Below are 18489 nucleotides of genomic sequence, written 5' to 3' on the forward strand. Positions count from 1 at the left end.
ATTAAAAAAAAAAAAAAGCATATATATGCAATGTAATATTATTCAGCCATAAAAAAAGAAGGAAATCCTGCCATTTGTGACAACACAGATGGGCACTGAAGGCATTATGCTGAAGGAAATGTCAGACAAAGAAAGATTAATGCTATATGATCTCATGTGGGACCTAAGAAAACTCGTGCAGAGAACAGGCTGGCGGGTGACAGAGGTCGGGGATTGGGGGTGGGCGAAATGTGTGAAGGTGGACAAAAGGTACAAGCTTCCAGTTATAAGTTCTGGGATGTAATGTACATCATAGTGACTATAGTTAAAAATATTGTGATACATATTTGAAAGCTACTAAGAGATTAGATCTTGAAAGTTATATGTTAACTGAACTTACTGTTATGCAGTATATCATTTTGCAGTATATACATGTATCAAATCATTATGCTGTACACCTTAAGTGAATACAGTGATATATGTCAATTATATCTCAATAAAATTGGAAAGAAAAAATAAAAACAGGAATAAGAATAAAGATGCCAATTTTAAGAGAGTAGTTTCTTTGAGGGAAGGAAAAAGAATGGACTGTGGGAAAGACAGATGAAATATTTCAACTCTTCAACACAAAGGTGAAAAGCAAATATAAATGTTAACATCTACTTCTAGAAGGTGAAGATATTTTATTTTTGAACCTTTTTATATTTCTGAAATATTTAAAATGAGAAAGCCAGTCATTATAAACACATGGAAGTGCCTGAGTGGTTCCTTAGCCTGGCCTCTCTGGGATAGGTACCTGGCCTTTGCTTTTTCTGCCCACACTCCATGATGCTGTCACTGTGCTGAGACAGTGTCTCATAATTTCCACTCTCCATCTCTTCATTTCCAGTATCTTCTTCGTGGTGAGTCTTTTCTTTAATTCGATCACCCAGGGCACTTTTTAACATCTATCAATACAATTCAACATCTTTTCATTGATTTCAGAATGCCAGTTGGAAGGAGTAAATAGACATAACCTTTAGAAAGCTTCCCCTGATGATTAGGCACTAATAACAAGTTTTCAGATGCTCATACATGTTTAGTTTCTAGAGAGTTATGTATATCAGTGCTAAGGACTTACTCAGTTTCAATAAACTTTAGAATAAGTCAACAAGGATTCACTACATTTATTGAGTGATATACCCCAAAACTGTAATTATTACCTTTTGTGAGAACCCAAGATCCATCTAATTTTATAACAACTCTGTCTTTAGTGACAAAGGGAAACTATATAGATGTATGAAAAGATAAATGGTTTAAAGCAATCTCGTATGTTAAATGATTAGTTTCCATCAGAACTCAATAAAAATTTAGATATATCTGTATCAAATTTGATTATATCATGAAAGGCTAGGAGATCATTTTTCATCCCATGTCCTACCTGTCGGACTTAAGGAACATTTTCACAGCAATGGAAACACAAGTAATTTTCCAGTTTTCACTTTCAATTGTAAGATCACTTAAACGCTCATCAACTATGACATCATCAATACAGATAAAAATAAGACTTGCCCAATCTAGTTCTGAGAGCCGTTTAGAGAGTTTTTCTGATACTTCATGTAATTCTTGTTCTGTTAACCTATTTTTTGGCCTCTGAGAGAAAGGTGAATCCCAGGATGAGACTGCAGCTCTGTTTTCATATCTGTAATAAAAGTGACATACAAGTAGCCAAGTATACACTACCTTAGTTTAAAATAACTATAATATGTGCTTTAACAAATATTTCATACTGGTCTTCACAGCTAAGTTTGGAGAGTATACCCTTAACTCTTCAAATCCCTTTACCAAACACTGAAGTAATGTTACCTTTTTCCTTTGGGAAACTTCCTTGTCCTAGGACCTTGGACTTGAGCTGGATATGTTTCCTGTTTGCTATCTTTAAGCATCTTGGAAGTTAAAAAAACTCTATTATCTGGTTCCTATTAAAAACAAAAGAGAGTTGGTTTGAAAAACTAAAGAAGATACATAAAAACATTTTGGGTGTGGGGGTGGGGGGACCTGTGGCACAAAGCTAGGTCCCTTTATTCTCCATGTTTTGCTTTTTTTTATTTTATTTTATTATTATTTTTTTTTATCCTCACCCGAGGACATTTTTCCATTTTTTGTTCAGGTAGAGTGGGAGGGAGAGAAAGGAACAGAGAGAGAGAGAGAAACATCGACGTGAAAGGAACACATCGAGTGGCTGCCACCCGCACAACCGACCAGGGTCGGGGACAAACTGCAACCGAGGTACGCGCCCTTAGCGGGAACCGAACCCGGGTCTCTCAGGATCGCAGGCCGACGTTCTAACCGCTGAGCCAAACCGGCCAGGGCCATGTTTTGCTTTTTTTAAAAAAATAGAATATTTGTCAAAATACTCTACTGATCCCCAACACCAAAAGAATGGAGCACCGTCTGCAAACGTGTACTTAGAGAAAAAGTCAGGTGAGGTGTTGGTAAATAGGAAAATTCAGGGATTATGGCTACACCTGGACAATAAAAAATGATCATATCACAAGTGGAATGTATTAAAGTCATTATCTTTCATATCAAGATAAACTGTCCGAAACTGAAACAGTTAAAGACAAAACCTCCCAAAATATGAATATAAACTAATATTTTCAACAATTTATTTTTTTAACCATAAAGGGAATCTTATGGAAAATATTGCTTGTGGTGAAGAAACATTTCATGTTGCACTTAAGTATCATTTTCTTCTTTTAAAGTTAAATGTAATATTCTTTAGTAAATAACAATATTTTTTAAAACTTCTTTTATTCAAGTTTAAGTGTCCTGCTCAACAGTTAATTTCAAAATGAATATAACTACTTAACTGCCATTCAGGTCAAGAAATAGAATATTACCAGCGCCCTGGCCAGTTTGGCTCAGCAGTAGAGTATCAGCCCGTGGCCCAATGAGTTGTGGGTTCGATTCCAACCAAGGGCACATACCTCGGTTGCGGTTTGTCCCAGCCCTCGTCGGAGTCATGCAGGAGGCAACAGTCAATGTGTCTGTCTCATGTCAATGTTTCTCTCTCCCTCCTTTTTTCTCCCTCCCACGCTATCTGAAGATAAATAGAAAAATATCCTCCGGTGAGGATTAAAAAAAAATTATCACCAAATCATAAGCCCTTTCACCCACCCCTCCCCACTGCCCAAAGCCTCTCCCAAATGTAACCACTATCCTATGATTCCTTTTCTCTCTCTCTTTTTTTTTTCCTCCTCACCCGAGGACATTTTTCCATTTTTTGCACAGATAGAGTGGGAGGGAGAGAGAGTAAGGGAGAGAGAGAAACATCGACGAGAAAGGGACACATCGAGTGGCTGCCACCCGCACGACCAACCAGGGCCGGGAACAAACTGCAACCGAGGTACATGCCCTTAGCGGGAACCGAACCCGGGTCTCTCCAGACCGCAGGCGGATGCTCTAACCGCTGAGCCAAACCGGACAGGGCTCTCTCTCTCTTTTTTTAAAAAATATGTTTTTAGCCCTGGTCAGTTTGGTTCAGCGGTTAGAGAGTCAGCCTGTGGACCAAAGAGTTGTGAGTTCTATTCAGGTCAACGGCACGTACCTCGGTTGCAATTCAGTCCCCAGCCCTGGTCAGGGTTGTGTGGGAGGCAATCAATCGATTTGTTTTTCTCACATCAATGTTTCTTTCGCGCACTCTCCCTCTCTCTCCCCCTCTACCTGAAAAAATAAAAATGGAAAAATAGCCTCAGGTGAGGATTAAAGAAAAAAAATTACGTTTTTATTGATTTTTTTTTTTTTTATCCTCACCCGAGGACATTTTTTCCATTTTTTTGTTCAGGTAGAGTGGGAGGGAGAGAGAGGAAGAGAGAGAGAGAAACATCGATGTGAAAGGGACACATCGAGTGGCTGCCACCTGCACAACCAACCAGGGACGGGAACAAACCGCAACCGAGGTATGTGCCCTTAGCGGGAACCGAACCCGGGTCTCTCGGGACCGCAGGCCGATGCTCTAACTGCTGAGCCAAACCGGCCAGGGCACGTTTTTATTGATTTTTTGAGAGAGAAAAAGGGAGCGAGAAACATCTGTGTGAGAAAGAAACACTGATCAGCTGCCTCCTGCAAGCCTCCCCATTGGAGATGGAGTCAGCAACCTGGGTATGTGCCCTGACTGGGAAACAAGCCAGAACCTCTCAGTCCATGGGATGATGCTCAATCCACTGAGCCACACCGACCAGTCAGGCCCTCTCTTTTTTTTTTTCATCTACCCTCCTATCTGAATAGATGCATAGACTGTTAACAAAGATGATCACCTAATGCTAATGATGCTCCTTTCATCTCTGTACTTTTTCTGCATTGTTGGACTTTTTAAAAATGAGAATGTATGATTATTTGTAAACTTACTCTTTGCATATACCTGCCTGTTATTATTTCTAGGAAGATAGAGACATGTTAACTGCATAAAATAATTTTTTTTTTTTAAAGAACAAAGGAGTAGAAGCAAATAGACCAAAATATTAATAGCAGTTCATGCTGGATAATAGAATTATGGATAAAAGGTTATTTTTCACACTGTTTATACTTTTAAACATTTACATTTATTTAATTAGGGACATACAATGTGGGTATTGAAGCTAGAGTGCATGAGTTCAAATCCTGACTACAACTGCTGTATGACCTGAGATGATACTAAACCTCTCTCTATCAGCTACCCCACGGGAAATAAAAATAGTACCTACTCCTAGAGCTGTGCTGAGAAGAGTAAATTATTCAATATCATCAAATACCTAGAACTGTGCCTGGTACAAGTAAGCACTCAGTATGTGTTGGCTCTTACTAGTTCGCTTTTCATACATTCATGCTGCCCCATATTCCTAAAGTAAGAACATGTAGGTATACGCAGAGGTAAATTTTAAGTAGTAGAGTGCTCTGATTAGTGTAATATCTTTGACTACTATTCTAGCAGAGACTTCTTTAAATCTATAGACATCTAACCAATTCAAAGTAAGCTTTTCCACTTACCAAAGAAAATGCTGTGCCCTCTCCAGAAGAATTCATGGCAGGGGAGCAGTGACTTGAACGCAAGTATTCTTTTCCTATGGGGCAGGATGCTCGAGGCTCTGAAGGGTGGTAGGGTGGATGTAATGGAATAGCTGATCGGATAGGCTCCCCTAGCTTCCTAGCACTTGGAATCATATCCACAGGAGGAATTTCTGCTTGGATAAATTTAAGTGAACATTAAGATGAAATTCTAAGAAATCAGCATATACACACACACACACACACATACCTATATAAACATGTTCACAATACTACCTATAAATATATTTTAACTTGATTTTCTAAAAAGCACACAAAAACAAATCAAGGACTCGTCCGCAGTGAACAAGTAGGGACCTAATTAAATTAGGAAGAATGTAATTTTAATATTATCATAAAAGTTTCCTAAAAAGTTATTTAAAAGCAATGAAAAAACCTAATGACAACCCTAAATGGCTTGAAGAATAGCTCTATAAATTATGGTTCATCCACATGTTATAAAGGTAGCCATTAACAATGGTTTTAGGTAATGCTACCCATATGGAAACCCCAGAGATAACAATAAGAATATTTTTCAAGTTACTACATTTTGTCATTCACTAGTAATGTGAAGACCACCACCTGATAAACTAATATATTGGAGACTTTTTTTTTTTTAATCCTCACCAGAGGATATTTTTCCATTTATTTTCAGGTAGAGGGGGAGGGAGGGAGAAAAAGGGAAAGAGGGGGAGAGAGAAAGAGAAACATTGACGTGAGAGAGAGACATTGATTGGTTGCCTCCCTCATGACCCTGACCAGGGCCGGGGACCAAACCATAACCGAGGTACGTGCCCTTGACTGGAATCGAACCCGTGACTCTGGTCCACAGGCTGACGCTCTAACCACTGAGCCAAACTGGCCAGGGCAATTGGAGACTCTTATTGTCCTAAAGTATTTCAGAGAGGATTTAGGTAACAAAATACTGGATGCAAAACAGGTGCCCAAAGACCATCTTAAAAAGAAATCAGTTAATAATTAATTACAAATATTTATAAGATCATATAAAGCCAAAGAACCACATAAAGTATAGAGCAACAAAAGTAAAAGGGCTAATAGCAACAGCAATGTCCCAGAAACTAATTATTGTCTCCAATTCACAGCAATTGTCCACAAACTTCTAACATTACTACTCACTATCTTCAACAAAGGATGTCCCACTCTTGGACAAAAAACTAGATGAAGGAGGGTTCAATACTTCTTCACGTGATTTAAAACATGGTACAGTTGAGGCTTGTTCAGATTGCATTTTGTTAGGACCTTGGGTACCTAAAAAAGAAAATATTAAACATAAACATTTTTGCCCAGCTGGTGTGGCTCAATGCTTGAGCATCAATCTATGCACCAAGACGACCACTGGTTCGACTCCCTGTCAGGGCATATGCCTGGGATGTGGCTCGATCCCCAGTAGGGGGCATGCAGGAGGTAGCCAATCAATGTTGATGCTTCTCTCGTGGATGTTTCTCTCTCTCTCTCTCTCTCCCCCTTCTTCTCTCTAAACAATCAATAAAAAACAAAAAAAAAGGTGTTTGTAAAATTGTGAATGTCATACCAAAACCAAGAATTTTGTACCCAGAGGATAAAATCTAGGAATGACATACTCATAGAACTATGTTGGTGTGATTGCTCAAAATAACAATTACCAGGTAGCAAGATGTATGTTGTTCTGTAGCCCAGAATCATTTATGCAACCTGAAAGCTAAGTCTTACACAATGTTTCATTAGTTTGCTTTAGAAAAATAGATACCAGAGTTGTAGAAATGCTGACTGTTATGTAGGTATAGCTCTAAGATAGGGGTCTTGGCTGGTATCATAATCAAAGATTTATAGATCAAACAAATTAAAATATTGAAATTGAGGGAATACCCACTTCGCTCCTTTACAAAGACTTTGCATAAATGAAATGGATTCATGACTTCCCCTCTCCTAATGACTTTTTTTTTTTTAATCCTCACCCGAGGACATTTTTCCATTTTTTGTACAGATAGAGTCGGAGGGAGAGAGAGGAAGGGAGAGAGAGAGAGAAACATCGACGTGAAGGGACACATCGAGTGGCTGCCACCCGCACGACCAACCAGGGCCGGGGACAAACTGCAACCGAAGTACGTGCCCTTAGCAGGAACCGAACCCGGGTCTCTCCGGACCACAGGCCGACGCTCTAACCGCTGAGCCAAACTGGCCAGGGCCTAATGACTTTTTTATTATTATTATTATTTTTTTTAATCCTCACCCGAGGATATTTTTCCATTTTTGGTACAGATAGAGTGGGAGGGAGAGAGAGGAAGGGAGAGAGAGAGAGAAACATCGACGTGAAGGGACACATCGAGTGGCTGCCACCCGCACGACCAACCAGGGCCGGGGACAAACTGCAACCAAAGTACGTGCCCTTAGCGGGAACCGAACCCGGGTCTCTCCGGACCGCAGGCTGACGCTCTAACCGCTGAGCCAAACTGGCCAGGGCCCTAATGACTTTTTTAAAAAAAATCCTTAACCGAGGATATTTTTCCATTTATTCTCAGACGGACTGGGAGGGAAGAGAAACATTGATGTGAGAAAGACACATCAATTGGTTGCCTCCTGCATGACCCTGACCAGGGCCGGGGATAAACTGAAATTGAGGCACTGCCAGCTAGGGCCTAATGACTTTTTATCCCTTTTTCTTTTTTTTAACCTCACCCGAGGACATTTTTCCATTTTTTGTTCAGGTAGAGTGGGAGGGAGAGAGAGGAACAGAGAGAGAGAGAGAGAGAAACATTGATGTGAAAGGGACACATCGAGTGGCTGCCACCCACACGACCAACCAGGGCCGGGGACAAACTGCAACCGTGGTACGTGCCCTTAGCGGGAACCGAACCCGGGTCTCTCTGGACCGCAGACCGATTCTCTAACTGCTGGGCCAAACCGGCCAGGGCTCCCTTTTTCAATTTTATTTTTAAATTTTAAATGTTGTCACTAGTGCAGATGTTCTCCATTTCCCCCACTTCATCCACCTCCACCCACCCTCACCTCCCTTGGCCTTCACCACACCAATGTCTGTATCCATGGGGTATGCATGTATGTTCTTTAGCTAATCCCCCTTTTTTTAACCCTCACCCAAGGATATTTTGATTAATTTTAGAGAGAGGAAGGGGGAGAGAGAGAAACATCCATGTGAGAGAGAGACACCAACCTGCTGACTCTTATATGAGCCCCAACCAGGGACTGAACCTGCAACCTAGATATGTACCCTGACTGGGAATTGAACCTGCGACCTTTTTGTGTACAGGATGATGTTCCAATCAACTGAGCCACACTGGCCAGGGCTCCCTTTTTCAATTTAATGAAAGACTTCACAATAAACTTATTCTTCACTTTGAAGGTATGAGAATGTACCCTAAAAATTCGTTGATACCAAAATGATCAACTGACAATCACTAAAAACAGAAAAATTCACCTTGTACAGATCCCCAAATCCACGCAATTTATTCCAAGACACCATGTATTTTAAAAATTTTGATACTCGCCCTGGCCAGTTTGGCTCAGCAGTTAGAGCATCAGCCTGTGGACCAAGTAGTCGTGGGTTCAATTCCAATCAAGAGCACGTGCATCAGTTGCGGTTCGGTCCCCACCCTGGTTGGGGTCATGCAGGAGGGAACCAGATGGTGTGTCTCTCACATCTATGTTTCTCTCTCTCTCTCTCTCTCTCTCTCTCTCCTTCCCACTCTGTCTGAAAAGAAATGGAAAAATATTCTTGAAAAATAAATAAATAAATAACATTTCTGACACTCATCTGATGTCTTTTAAAAATCAGCAAACATAGCCCTGGCCAGTTTGACTCATCGGTTAGGGCGTCGGCCTGCGGTCCTGAGAGACCCTGGTTCAGTTCCCGCCAAGGGCACGTACCTCCGTTGTGGTTTGTCCCTGGCCTTGGTTGGTCGTGCAGGTGGCAGCCACTCGATGTGTCCCTTTCACGTTGATGTTTCTCTCTCTCTCCCTCCTACTCTACCTGAACAAAATATGAAAAAATGTCCTCGGCTGAGGATGGAAAAAAAATCAGCAAACATGGGGACCAAGTCCTTCTGATTCCAAGGCCCATTAAAAAAAAAAAAAAATCAGCAAACGTCTTTTTGTGTTCTCTTCCACAAGTCAATGCAATGTGGCCAATTCATTTAAAAAATGCACCTCTCTCTCTGTACCTTCATATTTCACATGAATACCATATCTCTCTTAAAGCTAATGTTCAAAACTCATAATTTGGTCCACAATTTCTCTACTACCTGATACTGAATTTGTCATCAGTTTGACCCCATGCTCTTCTTTTTAACCTGGGCCCATTTCTTTTTTCTTCAGTTTCTTTTTCCTTCTATGGATCAAATTCAATTTATAATTTTCCTTTGCAGATTTTCAATAGGATTTAGTCACAAGTCATTAGGAAAACAGTTGATGAGGTTACAATAACATTAAATGTTAATGGCAGTAATAATCAAGCCAGCACTGTTTAAAAGTCTTTGTGTTTTTTTTTAATTAAATTTTGTCATTCTAGTCGACATTCAATATTACATTAGTTTCACATATATAACATAGTGGTTAGACATGTATATAACTTACAAAATGATCCCCCAAGTCTAATACCTACCTGACACTATACATAGTTATTACAGTATTATTGACTATATTCCCTATGCTATACTTTACATCTCCAGGCCTAGTTTTTGTTTGTTTGTTTGTTTGTTTTATTCCTCACCTGAGGATATTTTTCTACTTATCAGATAGAGGGGGAGGGAGGGAGGGAGAGAGACTAAGAGAAACATCAATGTGATAGAGCCACATCAACTAGCTGCCTCCCTCACAACCCGACCAGAGCCAGGGATGAACCACAACTGAGGTACGTACTCTTGACCGGAATCGAACCTGTGACTCATTGGTCCACGGGCTGACGCTCTAACCACTGAACCATGCTGGCCAGGGCAGGAAAATACTTAGCTTTTCACCACAGAGTATGGTATTAGCTGTGAGTCTGTCATATATGGAATTTCTAACATTGAGGTATATTCCCTCTTTTCCCACTGCTGAGAGTTTTTAACATAAATGGATGCTAAATTTTGTCAAATGCTTTTTTCTGCATCTACTGATCTGATCACGATTTTTATCCTTCATTCTGTTTATGTGGCACATTACCTTAATTGGTTGATGGTATCACAGAAATAAATCCCACTTGATCTTGATGATCTTATTAATGTATTGCTGAATTCAGTTTGCTGATATTTTGTTAAGGATTTCTGCATCTATGTTCATCAGCATGGCCTATAACTTTTTTTTTTTTTTTTTGAGTAATGTTTTTTTCTGGTTTTGGAATCAGGGTAATAGTGGCCTTGTAAAATGAGCTTTGGAGCTTTTATTGCTTTTCAGTTTTTTGGAATAGTTTGAGGATAGTGGTTAATTCTTTGAATGTTTGGTAAAATTCACCTGTGAAGCCATCTGGTCCAGAACTTTTGTTTTTTGGGAGTGTTTTGATCACTGAGGCAGATCGGGGATAGACTGGGCTTTGCAGGGTGAGTTTTCCAGGAATAGAAAGGAAGAGGCATCCCAGCAGAAGAAACAATATAATGTCAGAGAAGAGCATGGCAATCAAGTGGGCAGAACAGGGAGTGGGATGGTTGGAGGAGGGTGAGAAGAAAGGCTCAAAATGGGCCTGAAAGATATTCAGGTTTACTGTGTATAAGCAGTAGATTGTTAGAAATGTGGCCTGAAGCCTGGGAGGAAAACTGCCACTGGATGTACAGACCTGTGAGCTGAAACTATGAAAAAAGCGAGTCACCCAGTTCAGGAAACTATACTTAAAGAGTACTCAGAACGTAACTAGACTGTTAAGCTGCATCTGGAATTCTCTTCCCATGGCATCAAGTCCCATGGGCATCCAACTATTTGCCCATATGCCAATGATTCCCATTTCAGGTAGCTGTTCATATTTAGTGAGTAATGGTGGTATTCTGGAATTTCAGTTCTTAAGTCAAGTTAGGGCTCTCTCTATTCTCAACTTTAAACACTCCTCAGTATAACTACTTACATTCTCATTGTTGTATACTGAATAACAATAACTGATATTTAAAGTTTAACTACTCACCATTACTTCTAAGAGAAAAGGTGTGTGCTGTGTCTCCAAGTCTAATTATTTCACCAGTGGATTCTGCTTCATCTCCATCCCAAGAGGGGCCCAAAGTCTCAGATGACAAGGAACACCTGAAAGAGTTCCCTCACTTACTCAGAGCCCAGCCTGACCACAGAGGGCCCTTCCCATGAGAACCCCAAGAGCTGCTTCAAGGAGCCTGCCTGTGAGTATTCAGCTTTCTCATTGCTATGCACAGAAAGAGAAAGACACATTCTTCCACCACTCACTTCTTGCTGCTTATCTGAGAATTAGATATTTAAAAGAAAACAATATTGTAATAGTCAACATCTAGTTAGCAGACATATAATCAAACCTGTAACGGAATATTTTGTCTATGAAAGTTGCACATTTTAAAACTCTGATATTGGTCAATGATATTGGCACACCAGGGTTCAGTAACCCAGCACTTTTATCCTGCAGGTGGTGTATAAATAGTCACAGCCTTTTGGAAAAGCAATTTAACAACTTTTAACAGCCTTATAATATTAATGCTCTTTGACTTTGAACACAACTTAAAGATAATGGGAGAGAAAAGGGAGAAAGAATAAACAAAGGTACAGATCACATTAAAAAATAATATAAAAACAAAGGAACAACCAACTCCACTTTAAAAACATGGTTTAGTAAATTATGATGCACCCATAAAAATGGTATGTTGCCCTGGCCGGTTTGGCTCAGCAGTTAGAGCGTTGGCCTGCAGTCCAGAGAGACCCAGGTTCGTTTCCCCGCTAAGGGCATATACCTCGGCTGCAGTTTGTCCCCAGCCCTGGTTGGGTTGTGTGGGTGGCGGCCACTCCATGTATCCCTTTCACGTTGATGTTTCTCTCTCTCTCTTCTTCTCTCTCCCTCCCGCTCTATCTGAATAAAAGATGGAAAAATGTCCTGGGGGAGGATTAAAAAAAAAAAAAAAAAGTATGTTATCACAGTGATTAAAAATGATTATAAAGAGTTTAAGGACTTGGAGAAAGACTTGATGTGCTAATTTTGAAATGCAGGAAACAAAATTATACAGGCAATATGACTAAATTATTAGTATTTTTTCCTGTATTGATTTTAGATAGAGAGGAAGGGAGAGAGAGATAGAAGTATCTATAAGAGAGAACACTGACTGGCCACCTCCTGCATGCCCCCCACTGGGGATTGGGCCCACAACCTGGGCATGTGCCTTGACTGGGAATCAAACCAGCGACCTCTTGGTGCATGGACTGACACTCCACCACTGAGCCACACCGGCCAGGCATAATATAACTAAATTAAAAAAAAACAGGTCCTGGCCTGTTTGGCTCAGCGGTAGAGCATCGGCCTGCGGTCCAGAGAGACCTGGGTTTGGTTCCCACGAGGGGTGCGTACCTTGGTTGCAGTTTGTCCCCGGCCCTGGTGGGATCGTGCGGGTGGCAGTCACTCGATGTGTTCCTTTCACATCGATGTTTCTCTCTCTCTCTCTCTCTCTCTCTCTCCCTCCGCACTCTATCTGAACAAAAAATGGAAAAATGTCCTTGGGTGAGGATAAAAAATAAATAAAAATAAATTAAAAAAACAAAACAAAACAGTAAGAAAGACTAAAGTACAACAAAATGTTAAAGCAATTATTTAGTTCTAAATGGTAGATTTTGTTTTCCTTCTTTTTTATTTCTCTTCTTTCCAAGTTTTTAAAAAGGAACATAAACTACTTTGAAGATGAATGAAAAATTTAAAAATAAGTAGGTGGTTAATGCTGAGAATTAAGTACTGTATTTAGCACAAGGTTCTTAAAACTCCCTCAGGGAGGTTTAAAAGTTAGTAAAATTTTCACATTAGCTTTCTTTCTTTTGATGCCATTCTGGTATATTGTATGCAATTTTAATTCTTAGGAGAAGGAAAAAGCATAACTTGTTTTGATTAAATTCATAGACATTGAGTGGTACCTCCTAAAAGAAACTCTTTTCCATGATGATCTGGATTCTTTAGTACTTTCTGACTCTTCCAAAGGTTCTTCTCCATGGGATTCTTTAAAACCCTGTCCAGTTTCACCTGTTTAGAATAGATAAAAATAATAATACCAAAAACCAAAAACAAACATCCCAAGTTAATATACTATTTCTATACAGGGGGTGAGTAAAGGAAAGAACAGTAAGGCACCCTCAACTCCTGGTAAACAGGGCTCTTGCAAAAGTAAAATTTGAAAGAACCAATTCATTACCTATAATAAAAATGTACTACCTGAGTAACAATAAAACAATACAAGTGTTGCTTTAAAAGCAAGCTCTACAGTTGTATTAAGCAATGTTTTCTTATTTAAACTAGGTGGTAGGTCTTATTTATGACTCTTTATACATCTCTATCTGTAAGGGGTGTCTGAGGCAAGATGACTAGGGTGTGGCTTCAGAAAAACATGACTGTGTCAGCCTTCTTTAAGCTCTAAGAGTCAGGCCAAGTCAAGTCTTGGATAATATTTTCCTTAGGACTTGAACAACCTCTTTTCTACCCCAACATATTTGATGAATACACTTTCACCAGAAGCACTAACTTACCAGGGGAGTGATTTCAGAAGTGTGCTGGTAAAATAGCCTATGATTCAGATAAGACTCCTCTGCATTTACCAAGCAACATTTAATAACATTAGGTAACAATCATTGTGCAGTTACTTTGAGCTAAGCTTGGTGCTAAACTGTTTATGCATACCAATTTACTTAACCATCTTTACAATTGTAAAAGAATTTCAACGAGAAAACTGAGGCTTAGAGAGCTTGAGTCATACAGTGAGCAGCACTTAGCCCATGGTCTGCCTCAAAATCCCCTTTTTTCCAGTGGTAAATGAAATACTAGCTCAGGTACCAGGAAGAAGCTACTCTGCACACCTGAAGTGACTAGTGATAATAAAGATTTATTTCCCATTATTAATTGGTGTTTTGAAGAATCTCATCAGTTATAGGTAATACTGCCATATAAACTTAGACCTGCAAAGGTAACACTCAGACTTTAGAAAACGCTATCCAACTAAGGTAATACTACATAGGGAGCCCTCTCTGAGCAACTCCCTCCTAGCAGCACTAAGCTGTCCACATATTACTGACCTCCCCTGGGAAGATCCCTCTCTCAGCATTTAACTGCTACCAGATTCAGAGAGAACAAACTCTAAGTTCTGCCCTCTATCCGCACTGCCCTATTCTCGGCCAGGTCACTATCATCCCTCCCCAACCTGCAATCAAGCACTACATTGTAAAAACTGCTGCTGTCATAATAATTTTCTAAATTAATCAATCACTTTACTTAGAAGTGGTTTTCTACCTCTTAATCTTGCAGCTAAAATGACTAAGCCACAGAGCATCAAAATACCCACTGGTAGCCCTGGCCGGTTTTGCTGAGCGGTTAGAGCGTTGGCCTGTGGTCCAGAGAGACCCTGGTTTGGTTCCTGCTAAGGGCATGTACCTCAGTTGCGGTTTGTCCCCGGCCCTGGTTGGTCGTGCGGGTGGCAGCCACTCGATGTGTCCCTTTCACATCGATGTTTCTCTCTCTCTCTCTCTCTCTCTCTCTCTCTCTCTCTTCCTCCCACTCTATCTGAACAAAAAATGGAAAAATGTCCTCGGGTGAGGATAAAACAAAAGAAAAACAAATACCTACTGTTAGCCTTGAATCAGGCGAGCTTCACAGGTCATTCACTCTCCCTCAATTCTCCTACAATGGTTTTATTATATGTATTTATGGCTATCTCTGACTGGAATATAGGTTTCTTTGAGAACATTAAATATGGCATGCAGCTTTAAATCCTCTGAGAGTAGCTAAGCTAGTATTTAACATATATTACACACTCAAAAAACACTCAACACTTAAAATGTTCAAAAGTTTTTGAAACAAAAAAGAAATATCCAGAGTGGCATGCCTTTCTATCTTTCCTTCCAGGCCTTACCTACATATGCATTTAAATCTTTTTAGGAACAAGAATAAAAAGTAGAAAACTATCTCTAAATGAAGAATTTAAGATTAACTTCAAATGTTATAGTCACAGCATAAGTCTGACCATCAACAGTGTATTAGGAATGATGAACCATCCCAATTTTTTTGTCTTCATTTATATTAGAATTTGTTAATTGCTATTGTCACTGGAAATTTTTTATGAGTAACCTGACAATAGTAAACCCATTTTTTTCAAGTCTTCACCAGAAGAAAATTTTTTTTTTTATCCTCACCCGAGAACATTTTTCCATTTTCCATAGAGTGGGAGGGAGTGAGAGAGAGAGAGAAAAACATCGACGTGAAAGGGACACATCAAGTGGTTGCCACCCGCACAACCCAACCAGGACCAGGGACAAACTGCATCGGAGATACGTGCCCCTAGCGGGTCTCTCTGGACCGCAGGCCAATGCTCCAACCGCTGAACCAAACCGGCCAGGGCCAGAGGATATTTTTTCTTTTCTTTCTTTTTTTTTAGATAGAGTAGGAGGGAGAGGGGAAGTGGGGGTGGGGGAGGGGGAGGGGGGGGGAGAGAGAGACAGACAGACAGATAGACATTGACTGGTTGCCTCCCACTCGACCCCGACTGGGGCCAGGGATTGAAGCTTAAACCCAGGTACATGCCCTTGACCAGGAATCGAACCTGAGACTCCTTGGTGCAAGGGCCAATGCTCTAACCACTGAGCAAAACCGGCCAGGGCACTAAACCCATTCTTCAGTGGGTCACATATTATTCTCCGGACCGCAGGCCAACGCTCTAACCGCTGAGCCAAACCGGCCAGGGCAAAGGATTTTTTTTTTTTTTATCCTCACCCGAGGATATTTTTCCATTTTTTGTACAGATAGAATGGGAGGGAGAGGAAGGGAGAGAGAGTGAAAAACATCGACGTGAAGGGACACATCGAGTGGCTGCCACCCGCACGACCTACCAGGGCCGGGGACAAATTGCAACCGAAGTACGTGCCCTTAACGGGAACCGAACCCGGGTCTCTCCGGACCGCAGGCCGACGCTCTAACCGCTGAGCCAAACTGGCCAGGGCGGTCACATATTATTCTAACCATGACATACAGCATTGTTTACTTAACCAACTTCAAATTGTTAAGACATATAGGGTTTTGGTTTTTCTTGCAATGATAACTAACCTTTCAATGAAGACCTTTAAGCACCTAACTTTCTTTTGTATAATTTCCTTAGGGTAAACCCCTAGAAATGGGATTTTTTTAGCCAAAGACTATAAATAGCCCTTATAGACTGTTGATCTAGTTTGAATAACCATAACCATTTTGGAAAATAATATGGCAATCTTGATCTTTATAATTATTAAAAATCATAAAATAAATAATTTTATAATAAATTTTACATTTTAGGGAAGTAGGTTACTTGAAGGCTAACACAAACCAAAGTGTGGGTTGCAGACAGAAGTGCACCAATTCTTTCTGCTGACACCTCAGTAACATCCAAATTTCTAACTACTGTGGCAGTACTGACATAGGAAATTTTGCAGTAAGGAATTTCATGCAATAATGAGTAATTTAAGCCACAACTTAGCTTTCTATTATCAATTTTTAAGTAATTTATAAGCAACATCCAAGTTGACAAAGTATATGATGACAGTCTAAGATAGGGTTTTCAACCACTTAGAACACTAAGAATTAAATTTATAATTAAATGTATCAGGTATATTATATTGGTGATTGTAATTCCTATGAAGAAAAATAGTTATAAATATAAAAGGTAAAAAGGGACATAACAGAAATAAACTAAACCATATTTTTATTATTACACTTACTTTTCTCGTGAGATGTTTCACTGATGTGTTCTGTAAGATACTCCAGTAACCCATCAAATATTTCTAGGAGATTCTTAATAGATTCTTTATCTCCTTTCATTATATTTTCTCCTGGACACAGAATACAGAGCTATTAAAAAATTTAATCAAGAAATCAAAAGCCTCATAATTTTGAAATGTATATACCACTGTGAAAATATTATTTAAGATACATACAATGTTTATAAACCAACCCACAAGAGACAATATAATGCAGTTGATTCTGAACAACACAGGTTTGAACTGTGTGAATCCACTTATGCAGATTATTTTCAATAAATATACAGTCAGCCCTCTGTACCCCTGGGTTTTGCATCTGAGAATTATATCAACCATGGTTCAAAAACAGTATTTTCTATCCATGGTTGAGAATCTGTGTATGTGGAGGGCCAACTTATATTATACATGAATTTTTGACTTCGAAAGGGTGAGCACTCCTAAACTCCGTGTTGGTTCAAGGGTCAACAGAACTAAAAACATCAACTTCCTGATGCCAGTTTATATCTGAAGAAACAATATGAATATGGTGTTTCATAATCCATTGGCATATCCCTTCCTTTATCAAGAAGCAAAATAAATGGACTTAAAATATCCTCTGATAAAACTGATACCAAAGTATAAAACAGCTAAGCAGAACTTTATTTGGTGGATGAAAAAAATGGCAGAAAACACTTTCAGATTGTGGAATCCTACTTCTAGATGGTGATTTGTTTTGAAAATAGCAGTAAAGAAGTAGAAAAAGAAAACAATAAAACTTTTTGGAATACTTTAAGCAGATTTCATAATTTTTTTCAAATGTGTTAATTCCTATTCACTTTGTGTAGATCATACCACTTTTGTTATTAAAAACTGTCAATGTGTCCTGGCCAGTGTGGCTCAGCTGGTTGGGGCGGCATCTGTATACCAAAAGGTGATGGGTTCTATTTCCGGTCAGGGCACATACCAGGTTACAGGTTCAACCCCCTGGTTGGAGCACATGAGGGAGGTAACTGGTCGATGTGTCTCTCTCTCTAAAATTAAAAAACAAACAAGAAACAAAAAGCCATCAATGGCTCCCAACATGTAAAATCCTTTCTAGCACTGGCCAGTTTGGCTCAGGAGTTAGAGCATCAGCTGCAGACTGAAGAGTTGCTGGTTCAATTGCCAGTCAAGGGGAAATACCTCGGTTGCAGGTTCGATCCTGGCTTGTCAAGGTCATACATAAGGCAACCAATTGATGTGTCTCTGTAACATGGATGTTTCTCTCTCCCTTTCTCCCTCCCTCCCAGTCTATCTAAAAATCAATGGAAAAATATCCTCTGGTGAGGATTAAAATAAGAACCTTTTTAATCACACCTCATCCCCAACCTTTCCAGCTTCATCTCCCATCACATCCACTTTATGCCTAGAAGTTAACCTTTAAAGAAAAATTTTTTTTCTTTATTGACTTTTAGAGAGAGGAAATGAGAGGGAGAGAGAGTTAGACACATTGACGAGAGAGAACATCGACCGGCCGCCTCCTGTATGCTCACCACTGGGGATCGGGCCCACAACCTGGGC

At 39.9% G+C, this 18489-nt stretch overlaps 1 protein-coding gene across 11 annotated transcripts in view; it reads right to left on the minus strand.

The window, feature by feature from the left end:
- Positions 1-18489, minus strand: part of CEP95 (centrosomal protein 95) — a 37754-nt gene that overhangs the window by 13176 nt on the left and 6089 nt on the right. For 5 of the 11 annotated variants that reach the window (XM_036268265.1, XM_036268275.1, XM_036268270.1 and 2 more), the window contains exons 4-11: positions 16912-17022; positions 13096-13201; positions 11147-11262; positions 6181-6312; positions 4987-5180; positions 1825-1937; positions 1531-1660; positions 776-926 (exon numbers count right to left, since the gene is read on the minus strand). In XM_036268265.1, coding sequence (XP_036124158.1) covers positions 776-926; positions 1531-1660; positions 1825-1937; positions 4987-5180; positions 6181-6312; positions 11147-11262; positions 13096-13201; positions 16912-17022 — 1053 coding nt within the window. Of the gene's footprint in view, positions 1-775; positions 927-1530; positions 1661-1824; positions 1938-4986; positions 5181-6180; positions 6313-11146; positions 11263-11352; positions 11433-13095; positions 13202-16911; positions 17042-17781; positions 17883-18489 lie in introns of those variants that run through there. The other 6 variants (XM_036268269.1, XM_036268266.1, XM_036268268.1 and 3 more) reach the window with 6 other exon arrangements.

Source organism: Molossus molossus, unplaced genomic scaffold (genome assembly GCF_014108415.1).
Source record: "Molossus molossus isolate mMolMol1 unplaced genomic scaffold, mMolMol1.p scaffold_m16_p_19, whole genome shotgun sequence".
Classification (NCBI taxonomy): domain Eukaryota; kingdom Metazoa; phylum Chordata; class Mammalia; order Chiroptera; family Molossidae; genus Molossus; species Molossus molossus.